General features: G+C 41.7%; 1 protein-coding gene across 4 annotated transcripts in view; it reads right to left on the minus strand.

Moving 5' to 3' along the window:
- The window catches only part of TENT2 (terminal nucleotidyltransferase 2), a 34,208-nt gene that overhangs the window by 2,719 nt on the left and 6,419 nt on the right, over nucleotides 1–25,070 (minus strand). For all 4 annotated transcript variants that reach the window (XM_080973817.1, XM_080973818.1, XM_080973819.1 and 1 more), the window contains 7 exons: nucleotides 23,235–23,301; nucleotides 21,773–21,842; nucleotides 16,543–16,619; nucleotides 14,947–15,075; nucleotides 11,876–11,919; nucleotides 4,052–4,188; nucleotides 1,203–1,294 (listed from right to left, as the gene is read on the minus strand). In XM_080973817.1, the coding sequence (XP_080829943.1) occupies nucleotides 1,203–1,294; nucleotides 4,052–4,188; nucleotides 11,876–11,919; nucleotides 14,947–15,075; nucleotides 16,543–16,619; nucleotides 21,773–21,842; nucleotides 23,235–23,301 (616 nt within the window). The remainder of the gene's footprint in view (nucleotides 1–1,202; nucleotides 1,295–4,051; nucleotides 4,189–11,875; nucleotides 11,920–14,946; nucleotides 15,076–16,542; nucleotides 16,620–21,772; nucleotides 21,843–23,234; nucleotides 23,302–25,070) is intronic.

The following is a 25,070-nucleotide window of genomic DNA, read 5'->3' on the forward strand; positions in this document are numbered from 1 at the left end:
GGTTACCTGGTTAACCCTTTCTGACTGAACAGCCTCCAGCATCGTGACTGTCTCAGTCGCTGGCAGAATCCGTCAGTGGGCGTTTCTTAAACCTGTTCCAGCACAAAAGTTCCTTGACGCCAAGTCTCCTCCTACTCTCCCTGCGCGGAAGTCTTCTGCGCAGGGAGGGTGTGGGGGGTTGAGTACCCATACTCTCTCCGCTGGTCTCCGGCGAGGAGTCTTGGAGCCTCCTCCCCGATTCCCCCATCTGCACCCCTTCTCTGCTGGTGTTACGCTGATTTCCTTCCCCAGCAGACGGACTCCCTCTCTCCCTACTGGGACCCTCTCCGCCATCCCTTTGGAGCCTTCCCTCCGCTTCCAGCTCCGATGGCAGTTCCCTGACAGATTTCTTACCCACTTTTCACGGCACCTCTGTGGAGCGGAAATTCTGCAACTTAGGGACTGCTCTTCCAAGCTGCAACCCTCAGATGTCAGGGGGTAGGAGAACTACTAAAGGGCCCCCATCCACCCCATAGCATCTGAGGAGGTCTATGGGTAAGGAAGCTATCTTTCAGAGGACTGAGTAATGGTTGTTCCAAGATGAAAAGTATGAAATACTCATATTTAAATTATGGTGAAATATATCTCTCACAATACTTAATACGCAGCAGGGAATGATTCCGTGGATAAATCATTCTCTATTTTTATTCTCTCTTTGTAAAAACAACAATAGTAGTGAGAGGCTTTGTAAGAATGGTACAAGCGTTAACTGAGTAAGAACAATGACGTACTGACAAACTAAACACTGTATCTTTATGCAGTGGAGCTGTTCACACTTAATGCCAAACTATAGCTTAGAGTATGGGTGGTAGATGCTGTGGACTACAACTTCCATCAGCTTCCACTAGTTGAGTTGTAGCCCAACAACATTTGGAGAAAACCACATTGGCTACCCCTAGTTTCAACTTATGAAAACAAGCTTTGGGCTTCCATGCACCTATCCTCTGAACATCAATATGCAATTTCCAATCCCCACATGCAAAAAACATTCATTAGCCTGCTTGGACAAAATAGCAATGGACTTTGCAACAAACCAGAAATTGGCATTGTATTTAAAAAGCCCCAGTACTGCTTAAATATTCTCAGCTTGCAGCAAAACACTCTTCACTCCAACAGATTATATATGTATAACAGTTAAGTTACAAAAAAGCTTCAGAATTTACCTTCTATACAAATGAACTTGTTTCTCCATTCAACACCGTCAGGTCTTGGAATGGCCTTGGCTTCACAAACTGAAATCATTTGACTGCTCCAACTAGCAAAGAGAAAACAATTGTAATAAACTTTTACAATTTGGTGTTATTTTTTAAAGTTATTGTGTAATGACCCTTATTTATTTGGTAAGCACATCACTTTGAAGCAGCTCATAAGAATGGAAAATAACTACAAATGCCACTGTAGCTGTTGCAGGTGGCAGAAATCAGAAAAAGCTGTGCTTGGCTAAAGTTATCAGGGTCACAGAGAAGATCTATATAGGACCAAGTAGAAATTTGGAAGATAAGAAACTGGACCTCAGTTCTTGGATTCCCCATTTTTGCTAATGACTCCCATTAGCAAAGTTCCAAAAGGGGGGGGGGATGTAGGTCAGTGAAAAGAGAAATGTTATAGCATCATTTGGCTTATATCCCAACTTGTCAATAAATTTAAGAAAAAATAAGCTAAAGGAAAGAGTTATGTAACAGAATTAAGCAGATCACAGCAGACAGTAATACCATTCCGCTGCACTCTGAACCAAGCTAACCATTTTTTTGCAAAATCCATCTGGCTTCTAAAAATCACTGGAAAAAAGCAGTTGCTTTTTCAGCACAACAAAAAAGCCCAAATATTAATAACTGCCTTTTGATATTAAATTATTGAGGCCGATATATGTATGCACATGGGGAAATCAAAGACAGAATAGCATATTTTGTAATTTCTTCGCTAAGTGGGCATGTAAACACTTCTGGTTTTATGGACACCTCCAAAAAAATTCCAGAACTATTGAAGCTATAAGGGAAGCAATGCAAAAATTATGAAACTGAATGGAAGTCATAGGGTTATCCAATATGACAATTCTTTGCTCCAAGCTCTACAAAAAAAAAGGTCGGGGTGGGGGGGAGAGGATTCCAGAACTTTTGTTGGGCAATTATTTCACTGGAAATAATGGCTGCAATGTTTAACCTAAAGGTACCCCTCTAAAACATATAAAATACTCACTAGGAGAACCCCTTCATTATAAAAGGCAATGAAGAGAGACGAAAGGACCACATATTGCAAGAAACACCACAACCAGGACAGCAGCAAGACTTATCCCAATAACGGTCCTGGGAGTAGTATAAAATCACCATTCTACACGTAGAGAAGCAAATCTGAATGCCAGTTTGAAAGCTTTTGAAAATTTAAATCCATGTATATGAATTGTGTATGCATTTGATATATCTAATACTATTCATTCTGAGTTGCTGGTCAATTTAAGCTTTGCCACAAGAGGACACAGCAAATCCATACTTATTTTAGTTTTATCTATCAAAATACAGATTAACCATAGGTTGACCTTAAATCTGAACTTAGTAGTCTGTTATGTAACTAAAAAGCAACAGCTTAAAAGTAGGAGTTTTCGAAATGTCCCACTGAGACATTTTAAACAATTTTACACCATGAAAAATTCAAACTAATGGGCAGTTAAGACTGTGCATTATTGTAACACAGAGAAGATTTATGAAAATGTTATTACTGCCTATTTATCTTCCGAAATGTTCCATGTTTCTTAATAAAAGTGCAATAGCTTCATAAAATTTAAACTTTGCTATTAAGTGGCAAATATTAAAATTTTTATCTAGAGGGATCATTTAATCTTAAACGCCCTCTCACTGGAGATATGCATGACATTTACACCAGTAACTGCTTTGCTACTCATTGGTAGCTGCAAAACCTACCACCTTCCCTTAACAGTATAAATGAAATAGGACATTTAAGAATGTTTGCAGTCAAAAGGACTTCAGGAAGCAGATCATTTCCCCACTCCCCTACAGAATATATTTCTAGGATATGTTTAATTTAGCTAGCATTTTCAGTAAAACAGAAGTACAGTATTTGCTTAAGACATCCACAATTATGTACTAGTCAGTAAAAACAGCATTCACCCAAATTTAGTTGTGCGGAATAAGTGAAGCAAACAATCTTGAATTTGTATTTACAAATGGTACTTTTGACAGCGCTTTGCCAATTCTACTGTAAAACTGACTTCCATTCTATTACAGTGCTCAGCAATATTTCATCCTGCTACACCAGCTGCTACATAGTCCTATGGTGGCATATATATCTCTGAACAGCAGGTCCATCCCATAGGCAGATCTTGCTCAGTACTTAAATGCACATGGGTACAACTGTGAGAAGGTTTTCCTTTACAGTCGTACCTTGGTTTTCGAACAGCTTAGCTCCTGAACGTTTTGGATCCCGAACATCACAAACCCCGGAAGTGACTGTTCCGGTTTGTAACTATTTGCTTGTAACTATTTCCGGTTTGTAACTATTTCTGGAAGCTGAACATCCGACGGGGCTTCCGCGGCTTCTGATTGGCTGCAGGAGCTTCCTGCAGCCAATCAGAAGCCGAGATTTGGTTTTCAAATGTTTTGGAAGTCAAACGGATTCCATTCAACTTCCAAGGTATGACTGTATATACAACACTCCCTGACTCCATTTTGGTAAACTATGAATTGCAGACTGCCAAATTATTGATGATCTAAGTCCAAGTACCTTCCCACTGATTTATTAACTTTTCTTAGCTTGTGCCGTACATTTTTAACCTGCCTTTGCATGTAAACCATTAAGCCACCCAGCCTTAACCTCTCACTATGTGCATTTTTACACATGGGCATTTTAAAAAAAAATTAAAAAGGAAATCATTCCCTATCAAATGGAAATACAAGACCTTTTAGTTCATTTGTAAATTGCAACTAGCGCAGAACCAATTAGAACCACCAGAGCAAAGTAGGCAGATTAGGCTTAATTAAGTGACAAGCTGATCACTCACTCAAATTCTGTAGCATAGTAATTCAGGAAGCCCAGCAACAGGTCTCCAAGTGTTGACTGGTTTTTTGAAAGGTAAGGAGGAATGGTGCATGGAGCTCGATGCACAAGGTGCAGCTGCATAGTAGGATCAAAAGATTCCTGTAAAAACAATAAGAGACAGAAAGACTGAATCTTAATGTGTCTGTGTTGTGGTGCTAAAATCAGTTAATGTGTTATTGAAGGTAAACATGCAAAAAAAACCCAAGGCCAAGTAATTCAATCTGTAGTACTCGCTTCCAACTAACATGCAGTTTGGAACAATCGGAGAGACTTGAAAAACTCAAACTTAAATTGCAATTTTTAAAAAAGAAATCCAGATTTGAGCATATTATTGTCAGCTTATTTTCAAAACATCATGTTTGACTGTGCAATGGGAAAAACAGACTGCATCAGCAATTGAAGAAGAGCCAGACGCTGAAAAATATAACTCTGGTAACTGGAGGATCAGCTTCCTAGCCTCAGAAAGATTCTCTCTCATCCATCCCAAGCACAAAGCTAACATCTGCAAGGAATGCCCCTCCCTGACCCTTTTGAGTGCTCCTCTGTCTGTATCTTGCATATAAATGTTCTCATCTGTAATACAAAGGAATGCCACCTCAGCATATAGCCTTCTATTTTGCTGATTTGCAGCATGCAGGGAAGTTGGTTTTAAACTCTATCAGGTAATTAAAAGATGCCCATTAAAATGAAGGCACAAGGAATGGTGCAAAGCTTCTGCTTGCTAAACATAGGAGTAAGTGTTTTGGAGAGAACAGAATGTTAGACATGGACCAAGGAGATCTGAGTTCCTGTCCCAATCAGCCATGAAGGTCAGTAGGTGGCCCTGAACAAGTTACCATCTCTCAGCATATATTTAGTTCCTACAGTTGTTGGGCTACAGTGGGAAATTGTTGGGTACACAAGCCTGAGCAGCCCTGAGTTCCAGTCACCTCACCTCAAAAAGAATACCGTAGAATTCAGAAAAGGGCAACAAAAATTATCAAGGGAAGGGAACAACTCTCCTAGGAGGAAACTTGCAACATTTGGAGCTTTTCAGTTTAGAGAAAAGGCGAGTAAAGAGACAACATGACAGAAGAGTATAGAATTATGCATGGCATGGAGAAACACTAGGACTAGCGGATTTGCATTGAAGCTGAACGCTGAAAGATTCCAGGCAGATAGAAGAAAGCACTTCTTCACACAGTGCAGTTCAACTGTGGAACTTGCTTCCACAGAAGGCAGTGACGGTTGCCAACTTGGGGTTTTAAAGAAGATCAGAAAAAAATCATGGCAGATAAGGCTATTCAAGGCTGCAAGGCACAATGGCTATGCTCTTCCTCCACAGTCAGTGGTAGTTTGTTTCTGATTACCAGCAGCTAGAAACCATAAGAGGGAAGAACGCTCCTGTGATCAGGTCTTGCTTGCACCTGGTGGGCCACTGTAAGAACAGGATGCTGGACAAGATGGGCCATTGGTGTGATCCAGCAGGCTTTTTTTAACTGAGGGAACAGCAGAATGCAAATGTACAAATTTGCCCCTACAGCTTGACTCCAAAACTGGAGCCCTAATACAGTGGTACCTCGGGTTACATACGCTTCAGGTTACAGACTTTGCTAACCCAGAAATAGTGCTTCAGGTTAAGAACTTTGCTTCAGGATGAGAACAGAAATTGTGCTCTGGCGGCACGGCAGCAGCAGGAGGCCCCATTAGCTAAAGTTGTGCTTCAGGTTAAGAACAGTTTCAGGTTAAGTATGGACCTCCGGAATGAATTAAGTACTTAACCCGAGGTACCACTGTATTAGAAATGTGTGTTGAAAGTTTGACAAAATTATACAAAATACTCAACATGCTGGCAGCTGTAAGCAGGGAGAAGATGACGAAGGGTATCTTCTTACTGACAGGGCTAACTTTCTGTGTTGCTTTAACACAGGCCTTGCTAAGGTTTTACTGAAAAAGGTGAGAGGATAGTACAGTACCCAGCCTTTTCCCCAAACCCAAACTGCATAGAGTAGATAAGGTGCATTAAGCAGGAAAGTTCATCAACGCTATTGCACATTGACAAAGCACAGTAAAACCATGTTATTCATTCTAGATGCAAAAGATTTAGAAATATTTATTTTGTTTGCCCTCAAAGTTATCAAATGAGGTCCATCACTAGTCACATCTTACAACTGGAGAAATATAGCTAGGAGTACCAGCTGAAGCCCAGGCACAGAAAGTATGCATGATGGGACTCAAATGAAGTTCTCATAACTTTGGGATGATTATTGCCTTGATAGCCTTCTTGTTGGGCTCCCCAAGAGCATTTAAGACAGCCATTGTGGGAGCAGGATGTTTGACTAGCTGGATCCATAGGGCTTTTCTTACATTCCTATCATGTACCAGAAATTTAGTGAAATTAGGAAGTGATAAAACTCTACTTAAATACTTGCCAGGAAAATGCAGTTACATCTGGTAATTGCCAGAGGTACACAAAAGTAACCAGAAATAGGCATGTAGTCCTTGTATAAGGATTTACAAGTTTCCCAAGATCTGTGGGTGAAATCCAGTTATGCCCATACATGAGTAAAACAGATTTCCACAATGAGACTTCTCCTTCCTCTCCAACCCTCTGTAGCTCCCCTTCTCCTCTGGAGAGTTGGGAGGCCCTCTGGAGAAGATGGGGAACACAGGGAGAAGAGTAGGGGGGCAAATTCTACCGGCACAGTTCTGAATATCACTGTTACATTTAACTAAACCTAAAAAAGACTTTGGTCAATGCTTCTTGTTTTCTGTAAAACTAACTGTTAAGTTCATAAGCCCATAGAAGAAAAAACGAACTGCCCATGATAATGGCATGCACCCAGAGTATCACAAGACCCACGATTGCATATTAACTCAAAGTGCACTAGTGCAAGGCAAATGCTTCAGAATCAGTACGTGGCAAGCAATGCAGTCTGCTCAAACACTTATTTTTCTGTCCACTATAAAGGGGAATGAGCCTCAGGCTCATATCTGCCATCACTCCAAACTGCTCCTCTGAGCAGAATATAATGCCTGGTACAAAACCATGTTTACCCGGGATCATCCTGAAACTGCTCTAAAGGGTAGTGACACAAGCAGCAGGAGCCTGAGACCAACTCCCCCTTTCATACTGAACCTTTTTGTTTTTTAAAACCGCTTTACAGTGGTATCTCGGGTTAAATACGCTTCAGGTTACATACGCTTCAGGTTACAGACTCCGCTAACCCAGAAATAGTACCTCGGGTTAAGAACTTTGCTTCAGGTTGAGAACAGAAATTGCACAACGGTGGCGCGGTGGCAGCTGGAGGCCCCATTAGCTAAAGTGGTGCTTCAGGTTAAGAACAGTTTCAGGTTAAGAACGAACCTCCAGAACGAATTAAGTACATAACCAGAGGTACCACTGAATTCACTAATTCTGTAATGCAAGTATCAGCTCAATGACGCAGCAGGTATATAATCCAAACCTTCTGACTACCTGAAACTTACTAATCGGGTGTTTATCATATTCTGGCACATATTCATCTGGTATGTGTATTCCAAAATCTCACTCAGTGCTCAACTGTAGTTGTGGGCCCTTGATTGTACAGTATATGTAAAAAAAAACACTACCCCAAAAGTATCACACCCTAAATAGCCAACATGAGGCGAAAAGAAACAAGAAGAATGGGAAGTTGTGCTTACCTTGGATACAAATTGCGTCTTGTCACTAGGCTTTGTATAAATGCTATTTTTTTCTTATTTATTAAAACAAAACATTGTGTAGGCGGCCCTTGGAACACCAATTGGCCATTGAAGGGCAAGATATACAATTTTAGAAATAAAGCACATGATTAGGAGCTACACCAATACATTGGCCACAACTCCCATTCATTTCAATGGAAACTGAACAGAAAATGATGTAGCCAGGTTATGCTCATAGGCAACAGTGTTTAAAAATAGGAATTTTAAGTTACACAGTAAAGTGTAACCATACAAGTGTGTGGTACTAGCTACACTTAACTGATATGTGAAATACAATTAAGCATTAAAAAAATGAATTTTAAAAAGTCAAGTCACATGAATATGTAGTATTAATTACATTTAGAAAAATGGTAAAACAAAATTTCAGATTTATTGCAACATTATAAATGAGTCATGAAACTATAGAGTACAGTAACTAAGTAGTTACTAAACTATGTAATTTTTAAAAATGCTGTATTAACACTAACCTAAGACATGAGATCGCAAGAAGACAGATAAATCTGCTTACTCTAAAATGTTATCTTATGTCAGAAAGTTTTCCACTGTTCCTTGCTAGCCTTTAAAAAAAAGAGCATGTAACTGCTGATGTAAATGTCTAACTGTGTATGATCAGCATTTTAAAAAGCAGATTCTCAATATGAGTTGATAAACTTATGCAGAGAGTGTGGATGCTTTACAGAACAGTTTGCTCAGCACAATTTTAAATAAGTAGTAGGGCACCAATATGGTGAACAATACATAAAGGTTTGATTCCACACAGATACATATGAAGGACAGGAATAGAAAATAATATACTCTTGTGGTCGACAATGGCTATCCACTTTCGCAAAGCAACTTCTAGTTTCTCTTCTCCCCGCTTCCAGCCCCCTGTGTGGTTCCAGATTTTAGGGACATGTGGGAAGCTGCTGGGAGAAGGGAGGACAAAAGAGCCCCACCGCATGAGTGGACGCCTGCTTCGACCTTCTCACCCTTGAAACTAAAATACTGTTTAGTTTAAACCTCTTCGCTTCGGCATGCATGCATGACAAACTTTTTTAAAAGATGGGTTTCTCTTGCAGCATAGGGAATTACTTTGTCAACACAAAACTTTCCAACACCCATTTCAATCCAACCTTAGCCTCTCTTGTTGAACAAATCATGCAGCATTCACAACATGCTTTAAAGAATGAAATTAAGGCATAAGCAACCTTGCTCATCTCTTATTCTTGCCAAATTGAGCCCCGGAAGTCCTTACTGTGACCTATGAGGGGGCTCGGTTTTAAGCTGCTTCCACATTAGCCCAGCTTTCCAGAACTACCATCCTTTATTTACTTACTCTGTCATCAGCCTGCTGTCTTATTGTCCTCCCATGTTTCTCTCTCCACCCTGCCCCCCCCCCACGGCAGTATCTGATGTGGGTGGGTGTGGGAGAGAGAGAGAGAGAGAAAGAGAGATAAAATGTAATTGCAGCTTCAGTCAGGCTGGTCTCTTAATTGCATCAATGTCAGTTCCACTTTCTGCAAGGGGAGGCTTTAATTACATTTCCTCTCCCTGGCTTTTTTTAAATAGCAAAACTGTGCTATTTCAGTAAAAACAGAAAAAGAAGAAAACGGGGGAAAGGCACAGAAGCCAGTAATTAATTCCCCACTAATGGGAACATGCATTGGGGCACTTAAGAGGCTATGCTAATGCTCCAGCTGTGATCTCTCACGTCACCAAAAACCAGTCAGAAGGGGAGGCCCTGCTTGTGCTACTCTCAATGGGCATTTGTTATGGGAATGTTACACGTGGCTGGGCCTTCTCAGTGGTAGCCCTGCAGCTGTGAAACTCTTTGCTCATGGAGATTCTGTTATCCCTCTCACTATGGCTGCTCAGGCAACCATTCTATTCTTTATCACATAATAAGCACGCGGGTGGCGCTGTGGTCTAAACCACAGAGCCTAGGGCTTGCCGATCAGAAGGTTGGAGGTTCGAATCCCCCTTTGTTCGGTCCCAGCTCCTGCCCACCTAGCAGTTCGAAAGCATGTCAAAGTGCAAGTAGATAAATAGGTACCACTCTGGCGGGAAGGTAAACAGCCGCCCCCGAACCGAGCCGCCCAGTGACTCTCTTCCACGTTGCCGGAAATTGCTTCTGTACATGCACCGGAAATTGCTTCTGCGCATGACCGCGGCACTGGAAATCGCTTCTGCGCAGGTGCGATTTCTGGCGTCTGGGCATGTGCAGAAGCTATTTCCGGTGCCAACACGCCAGTCCGGCCCACAGAGGATCTCCGCGGGAGTGATCCGGCCCATGCCCAGTAAGCCTTGCCGACCCCTGTGTTAGGTTTTACTTTCCTGTTGTATTTTATGTTCTTAATTTTTACTTGCAAACCATGCAAAGGACTTTTGTCATTAGGTGGTATGTAAATATTGGAGATAGATAAATAAATAAATATGATTTTAATTATTGTTGTTAGCCATCCTGGGCAGGTTATTATAATAAGTAGAACCAAAACAGCTGGCCCTGCAATTAAAACTTTTAATTGACATTAGGAAGGACCTTTGCTGAATGGAACTTACTTGTTGAGTAAATACTGTAGAAGGATTCTGCTCCAGGACAAGGGAACTACTACTTAATGTATTACTATATGAAATGCACCTCCATTTTTATTCCAAACTCAGCTAATTATGGGAAAGAAATGCCTCAGCAGCGCTAAGCAGCTCTAGTGTGGAAGCAAGCTTATTAATTTCATTAGATTCTGTATCCATTTATGCACTGCGTAGTCCTAACATATACCTACAGCACTCAGTTGTATTGCTTAACCTTCTGGCCTCACTTAAAAGAAACAAATCAAACATACCCCTAATCACTCGGCAGACCGCTTAAATCATCTGATGAAGTGAGCTCTGGCCCATGACAGCTTCTGCCACAATGGATTACTCTTCAAGGTGCCCCAAGGCTCTTTGTTGCCTTTGCAACCACACACCAATATGACTACCCCTCTAGAATGTGAGACAATTATTTCCCAAGTGTCACGCCTCAGTTACTGCCATTCACTCAGCTGCTCTGTCCCAGAAAGCCACACAACAAGCGCTCTGGGCACTGAAGAATCTATACTTTCAAATCTATACTTGAAGGTCAAGGAGCACGCTTTCCTAAATACATAGCAAAATGTAACAGCAATTTTATGTAACAGCAGTACCTTCCGAATATATGTATTACCTGTGCAGATTGAGTGAGCTGCCTTGGAAGAATTCCCTAGATACTCCTAACAGGTTACTGTGTTAGCAGTAATAATGTGAAGAAAGTGTATCTCATTGTTCAGCAGTCTGGGACACAGTGGCCTAGATCTCACCAATTTAGTCATGTGAGCCCCCACTTGAAGTCTGAAATAGTCCAGACATAGATATACTGCCTTGGTCAGATCTAGGCCATTATGTTGGGACATTTTTCACCTGTTTCACAGCAGATTCTGTTTGTTTGTTAAACCCTTACAGCACAAATTTGTGGCAACTGAGCTATTCTAGGATAGCAAACACTCCACTGCACATTTGCCCCAGGCATGATAAGAAGATCTAGGAGGGAGGCAAGCGATCTCTAATCATGCAGCTGCAAAGTGAGCTAACTTAACATGATCTTGAGGCATGCAGATGATCTGGAAAGAAGGCCAGCTTCAGGAGCATGTAAACTACAAGACCACCAAAGATAACTAAAATCCAGAACAGTACTAGCACGGCACTGACATGCCCTATATGCAGAACAGAAAGGACACAAGTCTGATTAAGCGCAATGTGCTTCACTCCTAAGTGCACACAGTTAGAAGCAAGTCCCAAGGAAATAAATGGGTCTTACTTCCTAGCAATGGAACCTGATCAGAACTTATTCCATAAAAATTTAGCTTGTATGAAACAAAAGGGATTGGGGAGGGAGCCAGACTGCAAGGGGAACTTTCTACAAACACGGGCATACAGTGATGGCTCACTGCACAAATCTAACAAGTCATAGGCATATTTTGCCATTACCCAAATTTAAAAGCAACATTCATATTGTAGATCATCCATTTTTAATAAACATATTATGTAGTAATTTATAAGAAGCACTTACTGGGTAATTTTTTTGGAGGGATGGAAGGATAGGTTCAGGTAGGGCTATAAAAAAAAAGTTTAAAGTCGCTGTGATTCATGTACTTCACAGAAAACAACATACCAGCTACACCAGTGGTGTGAACTGAAGGTCTAGAATTAAATGCTTAACTCCAAATGTTAATTGCTAGGCCTTTAAATTAAGCAAAATTACCTTTCATAAGTTTGTGTGAAACTTGGTTAACCATTCTATAATATGAAAGTTACTCATCTAAGCCAAACTTAGTAATATATTGCTATTTGGTGTGTTTACACAGGGTTTTATCTAAGGCCATGTGGACATTTTTCACTATGAAGGCAATGGGAATTTGTTACAGAACACAGGCTTCTGAAGAACAAATGTAGATTCTTATCTATGAAAATGCAATGACTCTTTCAATACTACCTATTTCTCTGGTTACAGAAAGCATAGTCTGCCTCCATAAAAACAGCCACTGTTACTAAAAAATACTAAATAAAAAGGAGTCTTCCTAATTATTTACATCTTTTTGCAATTCCTAACAAAATCCCAAAACCATGTAAATACTGAGGATAGTGCCTCATAATATATGGCAATGCCAAAAGGAGGATGGGAAAAAAGTTTTCTTCCAGCTGCATTAACTTTTACAAACTCTGGCTGAATGACCATTCTGTCCCAATTGCTCCCCTTCAGGAACTGAAATGGGCTGGCATTTTATTAACTCCGCACCAAATGAAGATGATCTATACAATTGTACTGAGGCAGCAATCTTATAAACTGGAGTGTCAAAACACTTAACTGGGTCTCTTAACATCAAAACACATAACTGGAAGACAAAAAAGTAGCTACAGAAGTCACATTCTGCTATATCCAAAAATGGTTTGCAATACGATACATTAGTGCTCATGCTTTCTCATTTTTTTGTGAGAAAGCATGAATGAATAATGAAGTTTAGTGATATTCCTAGTGCATTTAAGATCCACCCTATGTTTTTAATCCTGGAATTCAATACATTTTACCCAATTTATGGCACACCTCATCCAGCTCCTTAAGAACTGCTGTAATTCAGAAAGTGCATACTTACCAGTTGATTTTGCCAACATATGTATTCCAATTGGTCTAGAATGGGTATAAAGAAGCTGTGGTCTTCCAGATGTTATGTTAAGGCATTACAGCTGCCTTAGCCACTATGGCCAAACATCAGAAATGATTTGTTTTAGTCTAGCAAACATCTGGAAGGCCATAGGTTCCCCGATCCTGTTCTTAAATAAAGCTAATAGTGCTCATACCAGCCTCTTCTAAAATAAATACTTGTCCACTTCCTAATTTCTAATGGAAGCTTCCACAATAACAAGGTGAACAGAGGCTGAGTACTAATACATTTATAGGATTTCTATTTTTTTAATCTTCCGAATTTCCCATTTTATACAGCAAAAGAACTTCCTACCAAAAGCAAGATCTGAAAAAGTTTAATATTTTAATGACAGTTTGGAAACAGCTGGTGCAGAACAGCAAGATGGTTTTAGCATATTACACTGATCCTGACCCAACTGCACCAGCTGCCAATTAGTTTTCAGTCCCAATTTCAAAGTGCCGGCTTTGACCTATAAAGCCTTAAGCATCTCAGGACCACAATACCTCAAGGTCCACCTCTCTCCATATGAAATGTACCTGGACCCTGAGATCACTCTCTGAGGCCCTTCTTTGTGTGCCTCCTCCACGAGAGCTTTGGAGAGTGGCCACCAGCCCATTTGGTTTCTATGTTGAGTGACTTGAAAGTCTTTGCCTCCTGCACATCAAGCACAGAAGTGTCGTAGACAAGTGGTGGAAGGATAGAGCTATCCATACCTCTGCCACTAGCCCACTTATTTTTGTGCTGGATAAACTAACAAGGCTTTGCCTCCTGCACTTTCAGCATAAACACAAAGTGTGAGTGTGGCCCCTGGAAAAGGAATTTGGTGGGATGCCAATTTCCAGCTTGCTTACTATGCTGCATGGGGGGAAATGGTGAAGTCCTCCCCATTCTATACGGAGCCCAGAAATGCAGAAGGCTGTCAAGGGCAGAATGTTTTGTTTCTCTTCTAGAAGCTTGTTCACTTGCCAGGGTGAAATCCATCTAGTCCTGCCCTTGAGATTTTCCTTGGGCCACGCCCTCACTCCTCATGTCATAATGATTGGTGCCTGTGCTCCAAGCAGTCCTTGCGCATTTTTTGCCTAGATGGAATGTGTCCTTTAACTGCGATAATGCCACTTCCTTGCTTGGATGGAAAGGCAGGTGTGTGTGTTTTCCACGGCTGGAATGTAACCTATTGTCAAATCCTTTGCTCCACCCACTTTTGCTTCCTGTCCTGCCCAACAATGACCCTGCAGCTCCTGAAAAGATTGCCCCAAAGGGAATGCAGCCCCTGAGGCTAAAAAGGGTTTTCCACTCCTGGTGATGAGGTAAGTGGCTGCCATTATACAAGAATGAAGACAAGAACAAGAATGGTGCAGTGGGAAAAAATGAAGGACTTGCACCCAGAACCAAATATATTCAATTTGCCAAAAATTAATGAATGGTCACTATTGAAACTTCACATCTCTATCCACTAAATGGATATTTTTTAAGGAAGATGAACAGCATTCTATTGCACGTAAGTGTAATAGAAATGTATAATAAATAATAGAAGCATTAGTTACTTACTTACATTAGCTATTACTTATATTACATTTTAAAACATAGTTAGTTACAAGATTTTTAAGATGGATGGGGTTTTCCAATTTGTTTCCTGCTGTTAGCTGTATTTTAAAATATCGCAAGAAACCCAACAATAATCCTACAGTATTTTTTCATGAAGTTAGATCACAGAGGAATGTCAAAACTCTGAAAGAAGAGGAATATGTATGCTTAATGTAAAAATATATATTCTAGGGTGATATACTGAGAATGTGGCACCATGTGAAGGTGTTAAAAAGCACTTTATCTAGAGATGCACCTAGAAGTTCTAGAACAGTGGCTAAAGGTAAGCAGGAAGCAATCCAGGTAAGTCAGTCAGGGGTTGGGGGCGGACTACCAAAGTTAAAAAAATACTTACTTTGTAAATAGTGCAAAACCATCAACACGAGACTATAGCTGCTTAAAGTGCCTCGGCTGGCATCATTTATGCCACGAAAACTTGCCCACTTCTTAACAACAAGCACTAATGGACGCACTCGACTCTCAACTGTGAACAAAACAAAACAAAAATGTATCAGGCAGAGCAGCTGAGCCAATCTCATTAGATAAACACCAATTATAAAGCTCCCCACACACATACATGTATCCCCACTTTTTCAATGAATGTATCATTGCCACCCACGATTCCAAAATTGTAGATACCAAAAGGTATACAGTGGTACCTTGGTTTATGAACTTAATCCGTTCCGGAAGTCCGTTCTTAAACCAAAGTGTTCTTAAACCAAGGCGTGCTTTCCCATAGCAGCGGGGGACTCAATTTACAAATGGAACACACTCAACAGGAAGTGGAACATGTTTTGCTTCCAAGGCAAAGTTCACAAACCAAAACACCTACTTCCGGGTTTGCAGCGTTCTTAAGCCAAGTTATTCGTAAACTAAGCTATTCTTAAACCAAGGTACCACTGTACTGTCTTTTAAATAGTTTTTACCAGTACTTCCTTGCTGTCCCTTATGCTTGGAAGTATCTCTACCTATGAAAATCCACCTCTCTTAATAGTGACCTTTTTGTATGAAGCCTTTTGGCTTAATCGCTGGTCCTTCTCCCTGGCCAAAATAAGAAAGAGCAACAATATTTGATCATATTAATCCCATGTTATATTTTCTTCTCTTGCCCCATTTCCCTTCTTTGTTTTCAAGCCCTAAGCTCTCCCTTTCCACCTCCTCTCTTTGCTGTCTCCTGGTACAATTTAAATTTAGAATATTTAAGCTTCTTTGAGCCAAGTCCTGTCTTTTTAGCTTATATTGTTCAGTAAAAATGGCATTGATGGTGATGTCCTATATGCTAACAGTAAAGTCGTTCTCTGAAGGTGTATCCTTAGCACCAGCCATGCATTAGAGATATATTCATGGTTGGTGGGGGGTGCCTCATTGTTTGCGCAAGTCCAGAAAAGCTTGAAAAAAATCTAAGGGGAGGGGAGAAGGAATCACCAAAACAGCTCAGTGGTCTACTAACTGTTTGTGTGGTGGTGATGGTAGGGAAACTGTACACCTGGAATGGGGAAATGAATGAAGTACAGTGGAAAACTGCAGGACCATTCCTTGCTACAACATTTTGTTGCAGGTCCCTTTTGTCTAAATAACAGTAATATTAACAACAATAGTAATAGAACAGTAAGTAAATTATGAGGCTAAATTATATCAGGCCTATATTAAACTGAAAGCATTAGGCAGTGAACAAAGTACAATAAAATAAAGTAGCAATTTATTAAAAGCATGCCTCAACAACTGAATTTCAATACATTTGGTGTGTTTTTTAATAATAATAAAATATTTGCAGCTTAATCCTATACAAGCTTCCTCAGACATAAGTCCGACTGAAATAGCTGGATTTACTACCAAGTATGCCTATCTAGTATTGAAGCTTAGATACTGAGTAGCATCTCAGTTTGCAAACACAGAAAGAGAATCTTAGGTAACTGACCATCTATATATATAAAAAATACAGACTACTTACTGTATGCATAGGTTCTGAGAAGGAATGTATTTCTTATTCCTACAACATTGTTTACATTCAAGTCAAACTCCACACAGCTAGAGGAGAAAAAAATAAATTTGCACAAGGACTTTAACAAATAAATCCTATATATTTATTAGGACTTATATATTGCTTAATCACAAAACTTTAACCAGTGTACATAATCAATAACACACAGCTAAGGAAAACTTTTCAAAACAAATAAAGATCCCTAAATTGTATTTTGCGTAGATTTGCTGAAACAAAAAAGTTTGCAGCAGGCACCTAACACAGTTATTTCATTATGGTATGATTAAAAACATTGTTGTGGAACTGATTTACAAACACAAGCCTGCTTTGCTTTTCAGAATACCATCTGTGTTTCATTTGTGTGCAAATGTAAACAAAAACAGGGCTAGTGTTTTCAGAACTGTCACTCGTCTGAAAAAGTTGGATTAAAACCCTATAATTTCTTGGTACAGCATGCTGTCATCTCCACCCAGTAGCTGGGCAATAAAACTCAAGTGTTCTTGCCACGGTAACCTATTTCCCACTTCAATGAGACATTTTTCTGGAGTGACCATTCCCTAGGGTACATGCCAATGATGAAAAATTTGGAAAGATTTATACCAATATATAACCATGGAATATGCTGAAACACCCAGAAGCATCTTTGCTGAGCCACAAACAATTGCAAGTTTTCCAAATATTACCATTTTCACCTTATGTGATTTACAGATAAAGTTGCCCCCATGAAAAGTGTTAACAGCCAAAACATCCTTTAGTGAGTGGACAATACCAGAAATGTGAAGCTTTAAGCAAGCTTTTTTTACTAAGCAGGTTATCATGCCACCTCACATCTGGTACTCTCTGGCCTGGCAGCTCTGCCTCTGAATTCTACATGTGGAAGGTTGGGCTATGGATCAGTGGGAAATAAAATGCACTTGGCTGCTGCTCAAAGGCATTTGCTGCTTTATGTGTTCCAGTACTGAGCACAGGCAACAATTAAGCGCTGCTCACAATCTGACTCTCAATTTGCTCCATAGCAAGCCACATATTTAAGCAGACACATAATTTATCAAGGTCCTGGGAAAATGGATTCTAATGAATTCTAAAGCAGGATTGAACAACTTAATATAATTAAGGTAACTGTAATGGATTGATCTTAGCTGGAAACCAAAGCCCCGTGACAAGTAGCAAGTTAGCACAAAAGGTACAAAATTATTTTCCACTTTACTAAGAGAACTAGGAAATTCTGACAAAGTTTGAAGTAGCAGAAGTGTAGAAAATAACGCACTTGCCCCCTGATACTTGGCAGAAAACCATGTGCAAAGAGAAACAAAGAGCAATCCATGCAAGCAAGAATCCCTGGCAGAACTATCGCCACGTCCAGAGCCCTGCCAGCTAGCAGGAGCCAGTGTTGAAGAGAGGGCTCTTTTTCCATTAAGAAGAGTCTTGTGGATTAGGCCAACTAGATCCCTAAGGAGAGCCCACAAGCGAACATGTGTGCAGCAGCACTTTGCCCAGCAACTGGTATTCAGAGACATTCTGCCTCCCAACAGCGGAGGTGGAACACAAGCCTTATCCTCCATGAAGTTGTTTAATCCTCTTTAAAGCCATCCAAGTTGGTTGCAACCACTCTCTCTTGTGGGAGCAATCTCCCTAGTTTAACAAATGACACTGTGAGTAAGTGTCTGTCCTAAATCTTCCAACATTCAGCTTCATTGGATATTTGAGTTCTAGTGCTATGAGGAAGAAAAAAACCTCCTCTATCCACTTTTTCCACACAATGCATAATTGTATATACCTCTATCATGTCTCCTCTTACTCGCCCTTTCTCTAAACTGAGAAGCTGCTAACGTTACAATCTTTCCCCATAGGGGGAGTTCATTATCCCCGCTCTCTCATTTACTTTGGTGGGAGGGAATTCTGCCATCTTCAAGGCTGGAGTAGGTTCAGGGCATGTTGGGGAAACCAAAGCAGTAAGGATCTTGCAGATCTATGCCCTCCCCATCCTATTTTAGGGTTGCCATCTTTCAAAAAGTGAAAATCCAGACAAAAAGGGTGAGCTTTTTTGGGAGGGGGCCAAAGTTGTTGAGCCAAAAAAATCAACACTTCCGATTTGGGCTGCTAAACACCTGGATTTCCCCAGACATTTTAACCAATTTCTTAAAATTCTGCTGCTTGGAACTCTATCCTATTTTTCTTCCCACCACCAGCAGGACAGTGGCAGAGCTTTCCACTGCTGCCCCAGGGGATCTCCAGTGGCCAACATGCCAATCTAGACCATCCTCTCACCCTTCAGCCATCTGCCCAGGGATAATTTCATAACCAATATTAAATAAAATGTGGGTGTTAAAGATTTATCCCCACCAACCAGGCAATAACAGAAAAGCTTTAAAAAAACATGCTTTAGAGGTCAAGGAAGATAGAATACAAACAAACTTCTAGTTAAGTGAATGCTTAAAAAAATGCTGCTACATAAAAAATGAACGTGTTATGCTAAAGGGCTGAATGGTGACAATCGCATAGTTACCGTATTTTTCGCCCTATAGGACGCACCGGCCCATAGGACCCACCTAGATTTGGGGGGGGGGAATAAAGGGGGGGGAATTATTTTTTTCCCCCCAGGCGCGGGGCTGGGGCGGGGGAAGCCCGAGCTTCCCCCAACCCCAGCCCCCAGAACGGGTCCCAGAGGGAGGGCGATCACCAGTTTTCATTGCCTCCTCGCAGCGGATCAGGCGAGGGTGACTGGGGAGCCATATTTGCAACTTTGTAGTCCTCATGAACGCGCCCTTTCTCTCTCCCTCTCATCCTCCCCTCCCCAGATGTTGCGAAGCTCAGGCATAGTTTTTGGGAGGGTAGGGGGAGTTTGCATTCAATAAAAGGGTTGGAGGATGGGTGGGGGGCTTAAACCCTCCGATATAGCGAAGAGGGCAAGGAAGCTGGCGGCCGAAGCAGTCCCTGATGGAGCCACCATCCTCACGCAAACACAAGATACACAAAAAGGCGGGCGAAAGGAAGCGGGGGTTGCTGACTAGTTGAGTTACCCCCCTTTTCCTCGGGGCTGGACTTGGGATGTTGTTCTGCTTCTGCCTCTAAATAAAGCTGAAACTTTGTCCGAGCGAGGAAGAGGTTGGAGCTGCATTTTGTAAAGTCTCCCAGCCTCGCCCGGGCGATTTCCAGGGCTCCGTTTTCCCCCCTGGTGCCCATTTGCAACAGAAGAAAACACTTCAGCCTGTGTAAGGTTGGGGCGGCGGGGGGAGGGAGAGAACTTGAGACGCTGCATCCTTCCCGCTCCGCCGCCCAAGGAGAAATTAAGGTTGCCCGTTTCGAAGGCTGGTCTTCGTGGGGAGAGATTTGGGTGGCTTCTACTCTGCGTAAGGACGATGGCTAAGGAACCGGAGTGCGAGCTCTCATCTCCCCCTCCCATTCTTTTGCAAGAACTCGCCTGTGTCTGGGGAAGCAAGTGCCCTCCCTTCCCAAGCCCACCCTCTTTAAAGATGTTTTCCTCCGCTAACGCGGGGGTCGGGGCATTTACGTAAGGTTTTAAAATCATAACGCAGTTTGGTTCCACCGTGCTGGTGGCGGTAGTGGGGGAAATGGATCTGTCACCTACCTCCTTTCGCCCCCATCTCCCTTACTACCCCTGCCTCGGAAGCAGCAGCAGCAGCAGCAGCAGCTCTCTGCGATTTCGGGCCCCTAGACAAGCGCAAGAACCTGACCTGCAGATTTATGTAACGTGCTCTTTAAACTTTAAAAGAAAGAAGTCTGGAATGGGGGGGGCGCTTTTTATGGCACACACACCAGCGCAGTTCTGCTTCTCCCTCTCTCTCCGCCGCGGGTGTTGACTAAGGCTTGTGCGGACAGACGCGTCTCTGGCTATGGGCGTGTTTGTGTGTGCGCTCGTGGGGACGCCAGAGCCGCCTGCTTGTGGGTCAGGAGCTCCGTCGGAAGAGCGCACTCCTCGGTCTCTCTCTCTCTCTCTCTCTCTGCCTCCACCCCGCGGAAAGCCTCTGCCTAACTTGGGTCTCCTCGCAGGCACTGGCCACACACACTCACTCCGAAGTAGGACACGGTCCCATTCCCCCCCCCCATCAAACTGCAAAGGAGAGAAGAGGCTGGGTTGGGAAGTGGAGCTTGCCGGGCTTGGGGGATAGCTTCCTGAAGCCTGGAGAGCAAGAGGGGTCGGTGTCGCTCTCCAGGCTTCAGCGAAAGCCTGCATTCGCCCCATAGGACGCACACACATTTTCCCTTCATTTTTGGAGGGGAAAAAGTGCGTCCTATAGGGCGAAAAATACGGTACTTTATTTACACTACCCAAAAACCCTCTGTGCTGTCTCACACCATCACTGAACATAGCTTGCTGCCTTAAGAACATAGGAAGCTGCCTTCTAAAGGCTCAGATGACTGAGCCATCTCGCACAGTATAGGCTACTTCACTAGCAGCAGCTCTCCAGGGTTTCTGGCAGGCATCTAGTATATCACATCACCTGCCACCAGATCCCTTCAACTAGAGGTGTTGACCTAGGGGTTGGACCTTCTGTGTTCAAAGTTTGTGCTTACCACTGAGGTACAGCACAGTTAATAGTAAGACATACACAGAAAGACAGGAAAAAACAAAAGCAGAGACTTAAAAGAAGAAGTCTTAAGAGAGAAGCTGGAAGAATCAGCTGAAACAAAAGCAGAAGCAACCCCTGCAGACATTGCTATTTCTATAAAGAATGCAAGTAAGATGTAAACACAGACAAGAAAACTTGTGTTTTAGCCACATTGGGATTCTGATGAAGCACAACCTCCCACAAAGACATGGCAAAGCAGAAAGAAGAGATCCACTGTACGTCTTTCAACCTACTCTCCAGCTCTAAAGTGAATTAGGGCCTCTTTATATTGTATTAAAATAATGAATGGAAGACAATCCATTTATTATGGAAGCCATTTATTGGAGAAATTAAATCAGCTGCCACACAGAGAATCACTCTGCTATAAATAAAATATAACAGCATAAAAGGCAAGCATATCAAAATACCAGGACATACCTTAAGCCCCACTGAAATCCATATACAACAACTCACTTTTGATTCATTTCCCACTGATTATACAACAGGGGCATACAGTGGGTTGGGTAACAGTAACCATTATCTTATTAAGAACTATGCCACACAATAAAAAAGAACCCAGCACATTTCTTCAAGAACAAGAGCTAAAAACTAATGGAAATTATAGTTACCTGACTTTGTCCCTGAACTTCACTATTGGCACTTTTGCTCGAATCAGCTGAGGTCTCTCAATATAGTTTGCTGAAAGGGAAGGGGAAAAGAACATCTCACAGATATATTAAACAGCAATGGGCAAAGCAATTACACTGTTTTACCCTGGTTAGATAAGAGTTAGATAAAGGGTTTTATGACACAGCAATTCTTAAGCTGTACTGCACCAAACATGCACACATTTCAATCATTCTTATTCAGTTCATGGATAAAATTGTATTTGGTCAACCATCAGATCTCATTAATTTCCAAGTTCAAGACCGACTGCAGTTGTTTTTTTAAAAAAACACTAAGCAAGCATGCAGATTAATGCCTTGGGCACACTGACAGATGACCTTAATAAGATACTTTATGCCCTTAAAGCTGGTCTGGAAGCTGCAGCTAGTACAGAATGTGGAAGCTGTGCTGCTGAGTGCGGCTACCTACCATGAGCCCCACTTCTGAAATAACTGCACTGGCTGCCACTTTGCTACCAATCCAAGGTTAATGTTCTTTTGTTTCCTTATAAAGCCTTAAACAACTCAAGAACAGTAGGAACACCATCCATGCCCTTATATAGACATTGTAGAATGTGACCAGTCTACTGAGATCCATCTTGAGATAACCAGAAGGGAACAATGGCGGAGCGTATGTTAACGCCGCCCAGGGCACATGCGTGGGAGGAGGAGGAGGAGGAGGAGGAGGAGGAGGAGGAGTTTGGATTTGATATCCCGCTTTATCACTACCCGAAGGAGTCTCAAAGCGGCTAACATTCTCCTTTCCCTTCCTCCCCCACAACAAACACTCTGTGAGGTGAGTGGGGCTGAGAGACTTCAGAGAAGTGTGACTGGCCCAAGGTCATCCAGCAGCTGCATGTGGAGGAGCGGAGACGCGAACCCGGTTCCCCAGATTACGAGTCTTTCGCTCTGAACCACTGCACCACACTGGTCCCCCAAAGGGTTTGAGGGAGCCCACTGCAGCTCACCTTGCAAAGTGGCGCAGGGGGCGCACTTGCGCACCGGTGTCCAAGAGAGGGGAGGGGAGGGGAAGCTGCCGCCAACTCTCCTCTTTGTCTCCGCCCCCGGGTCAGACCTCTTCCAAAAGAATGTAAGGACCAACTATGATTATGTCAAACATTTAGTGCAATAGGGCGGCTTTACTACAGCTTTTGTATTTGTGCTGTATTTTAATGCGCTGATTTTAAGAGAAATGTATTTGTATTGTTGTGAGCCACCTTGGTACCAGTGATGAATGGCAGCATAGATATGCCTTAAATAATGAATGAGGGGAACCTCAAATCCAACCCATTCACTTGGGCAGTCATAAATGCAGTCTTAATTAAGTTAAATGTAAACTTTTTCATGTAAGGGTTTCTTGCCCATTACTGCATATCACAAAGCATTAGCCAACCATCATTTCACTATAACATAGTCCAGAACTTACAAAGCTTCCGACAGAAGTGTTTTTGGAGTAAGCTGAGTATGTGTCTTGCTTCAGTCTTCTGATTAATCTGAAATAAATTACATCCATTAATACTCAGATGCATTCAGGAAATGAGTGAGGGTTGTATCTAAAAGTGCATGAATTGCATTCCACTCACACAACAGGACTTCCCCTTCCCCTCTTCTTCTCACGCACCCACAAATCTGCTTCAGAGGGTCCCCCAACCTTCTGCAGCAGTTTTTGATGGTGTGCAGGGGGGTGCAGGGAAGAGGGGGAGGTTTTGTTGTGCAAGTAGAATGGCAGTGTTGGATACAACCCTGAATATTTTATATCTATTAAAACAAACCAGTGGAGGCATCTGTTAAAAACACATGAAATTAAATAGAAGCTAATTAAAAGATCACATCTTTCTACTTCCACCGTTGCAACAACCTATGCATTCGTAACTTTCATGTGTCATTTATGAAACAAGACCAAAAGGGTTAAAATGATTGGTGCTTGAATAAGAGCACACTGGGAGTCCCATTCAGGGCAGATCCTACAACATACCAGAAGTAAAGAGTCCAGTTTGGAGGTATCATTAAAGGACAGATAAGTGTTTTGTGTGTGTGTGTGTGTGTGTGTGTGTGTGTGTTTCACTCCCTGGATATAACATTGGTTTTTCCACCTCAGGCCCCCAAATTATATTATGTAACTCTGATAATACAGCACCTCCATTAGTTATCTTTTCAAGCGCTCAGTTCATAGTGCAAGTTTTAAGGTATTAAATGTTACCAGGCTCCAGGCCAGAGTACCTTAGAGGAAGGGGTCATTGGCTTGGTTTGTTCTAGTTTTTATTATGTATTTTGTATTTTTATCTTGTGAACCACTCTGAGATCTACAGATGAAGGACAGCATATAAATTTAATAAATAATAATTATAATATAACAAGAACAACAATAATAATGCTGGGAGTGTGAGATACCGGGGATAAAATAATCGGAGCGATCTTGCCCTGTTATTTACATAAAAAATACTTGTTATGCTCACACACCATTTTTCACTTAAGATTAGAAAACAGAAAAATTATCAGAACTAAAGAGAGACACTGTGAGTTAAGTTGCCCTTCCTGGAATACAACTTAAACCCCTACTTGAATAAGGTGTATTTGCATAATGAGTATTGCTAATCATTAACAGCTTTCATGAGGAATGAGAATAATGCAAGTAGGTCTTTTTAAAAGCACGATTAAAGCTAATGCAGCGTGTAATGCAGTTACATTGTTAATCTAAGTGATAGTATGGTTCCAGAAATGTGATTATTTTATTCAAATTATCTGGTGAAGTTTCCATTCTATTAAGAGGTACTCTTTTTTTAAAAAATGCATATGATCCATCACTAATTGCCCTTTTTTCTTCTCGGCTACAGAGAAGCAGATTCATTTTGGTTTTTTTTGCTACAGGTTCTGCTCCTCTGAAGTGTGCCTCCCCTCATCTTAAAAAGCTGTCTTGTGTCAGCTGTCTTGTTTTCTGCCTTCACATACAGAAAAGAATGTATACAGTACATAAATTCTGCAAGTATACCTTTGATGGGGCGGCTATATGTGACCTTATGCATCTGATTGCCCAGTAGGCAGAAGGAACAGCCAGGTAATATGAACTGCCTCTACCATAGGGATGAGAAACCTTTGGCCTGGGGGCAACCAATTCCAACTTGGCTGCTTCGTCCAAACCACATCTACCTATCCCACATGTGGCGTGGCTTGCTGTCTCACCAATCAGCTGATTGGTAGTGAAAATAAACCAGCTAGGATCAGTTGCACAATTGAGTTCTCCATGGGCAACTCCACAGCCAGT

This window comes from Podarcis pityusensis (assembly GCF_964106645.2).
Source record: "Podarcis pityusensis genome assembly, chromosome: 11".
NCBI lineage: Eukaryota > Metazoa > Chordata > Lepidosauria > Squamata > Lacertidae > Podarcis > Podarcis pityusensis.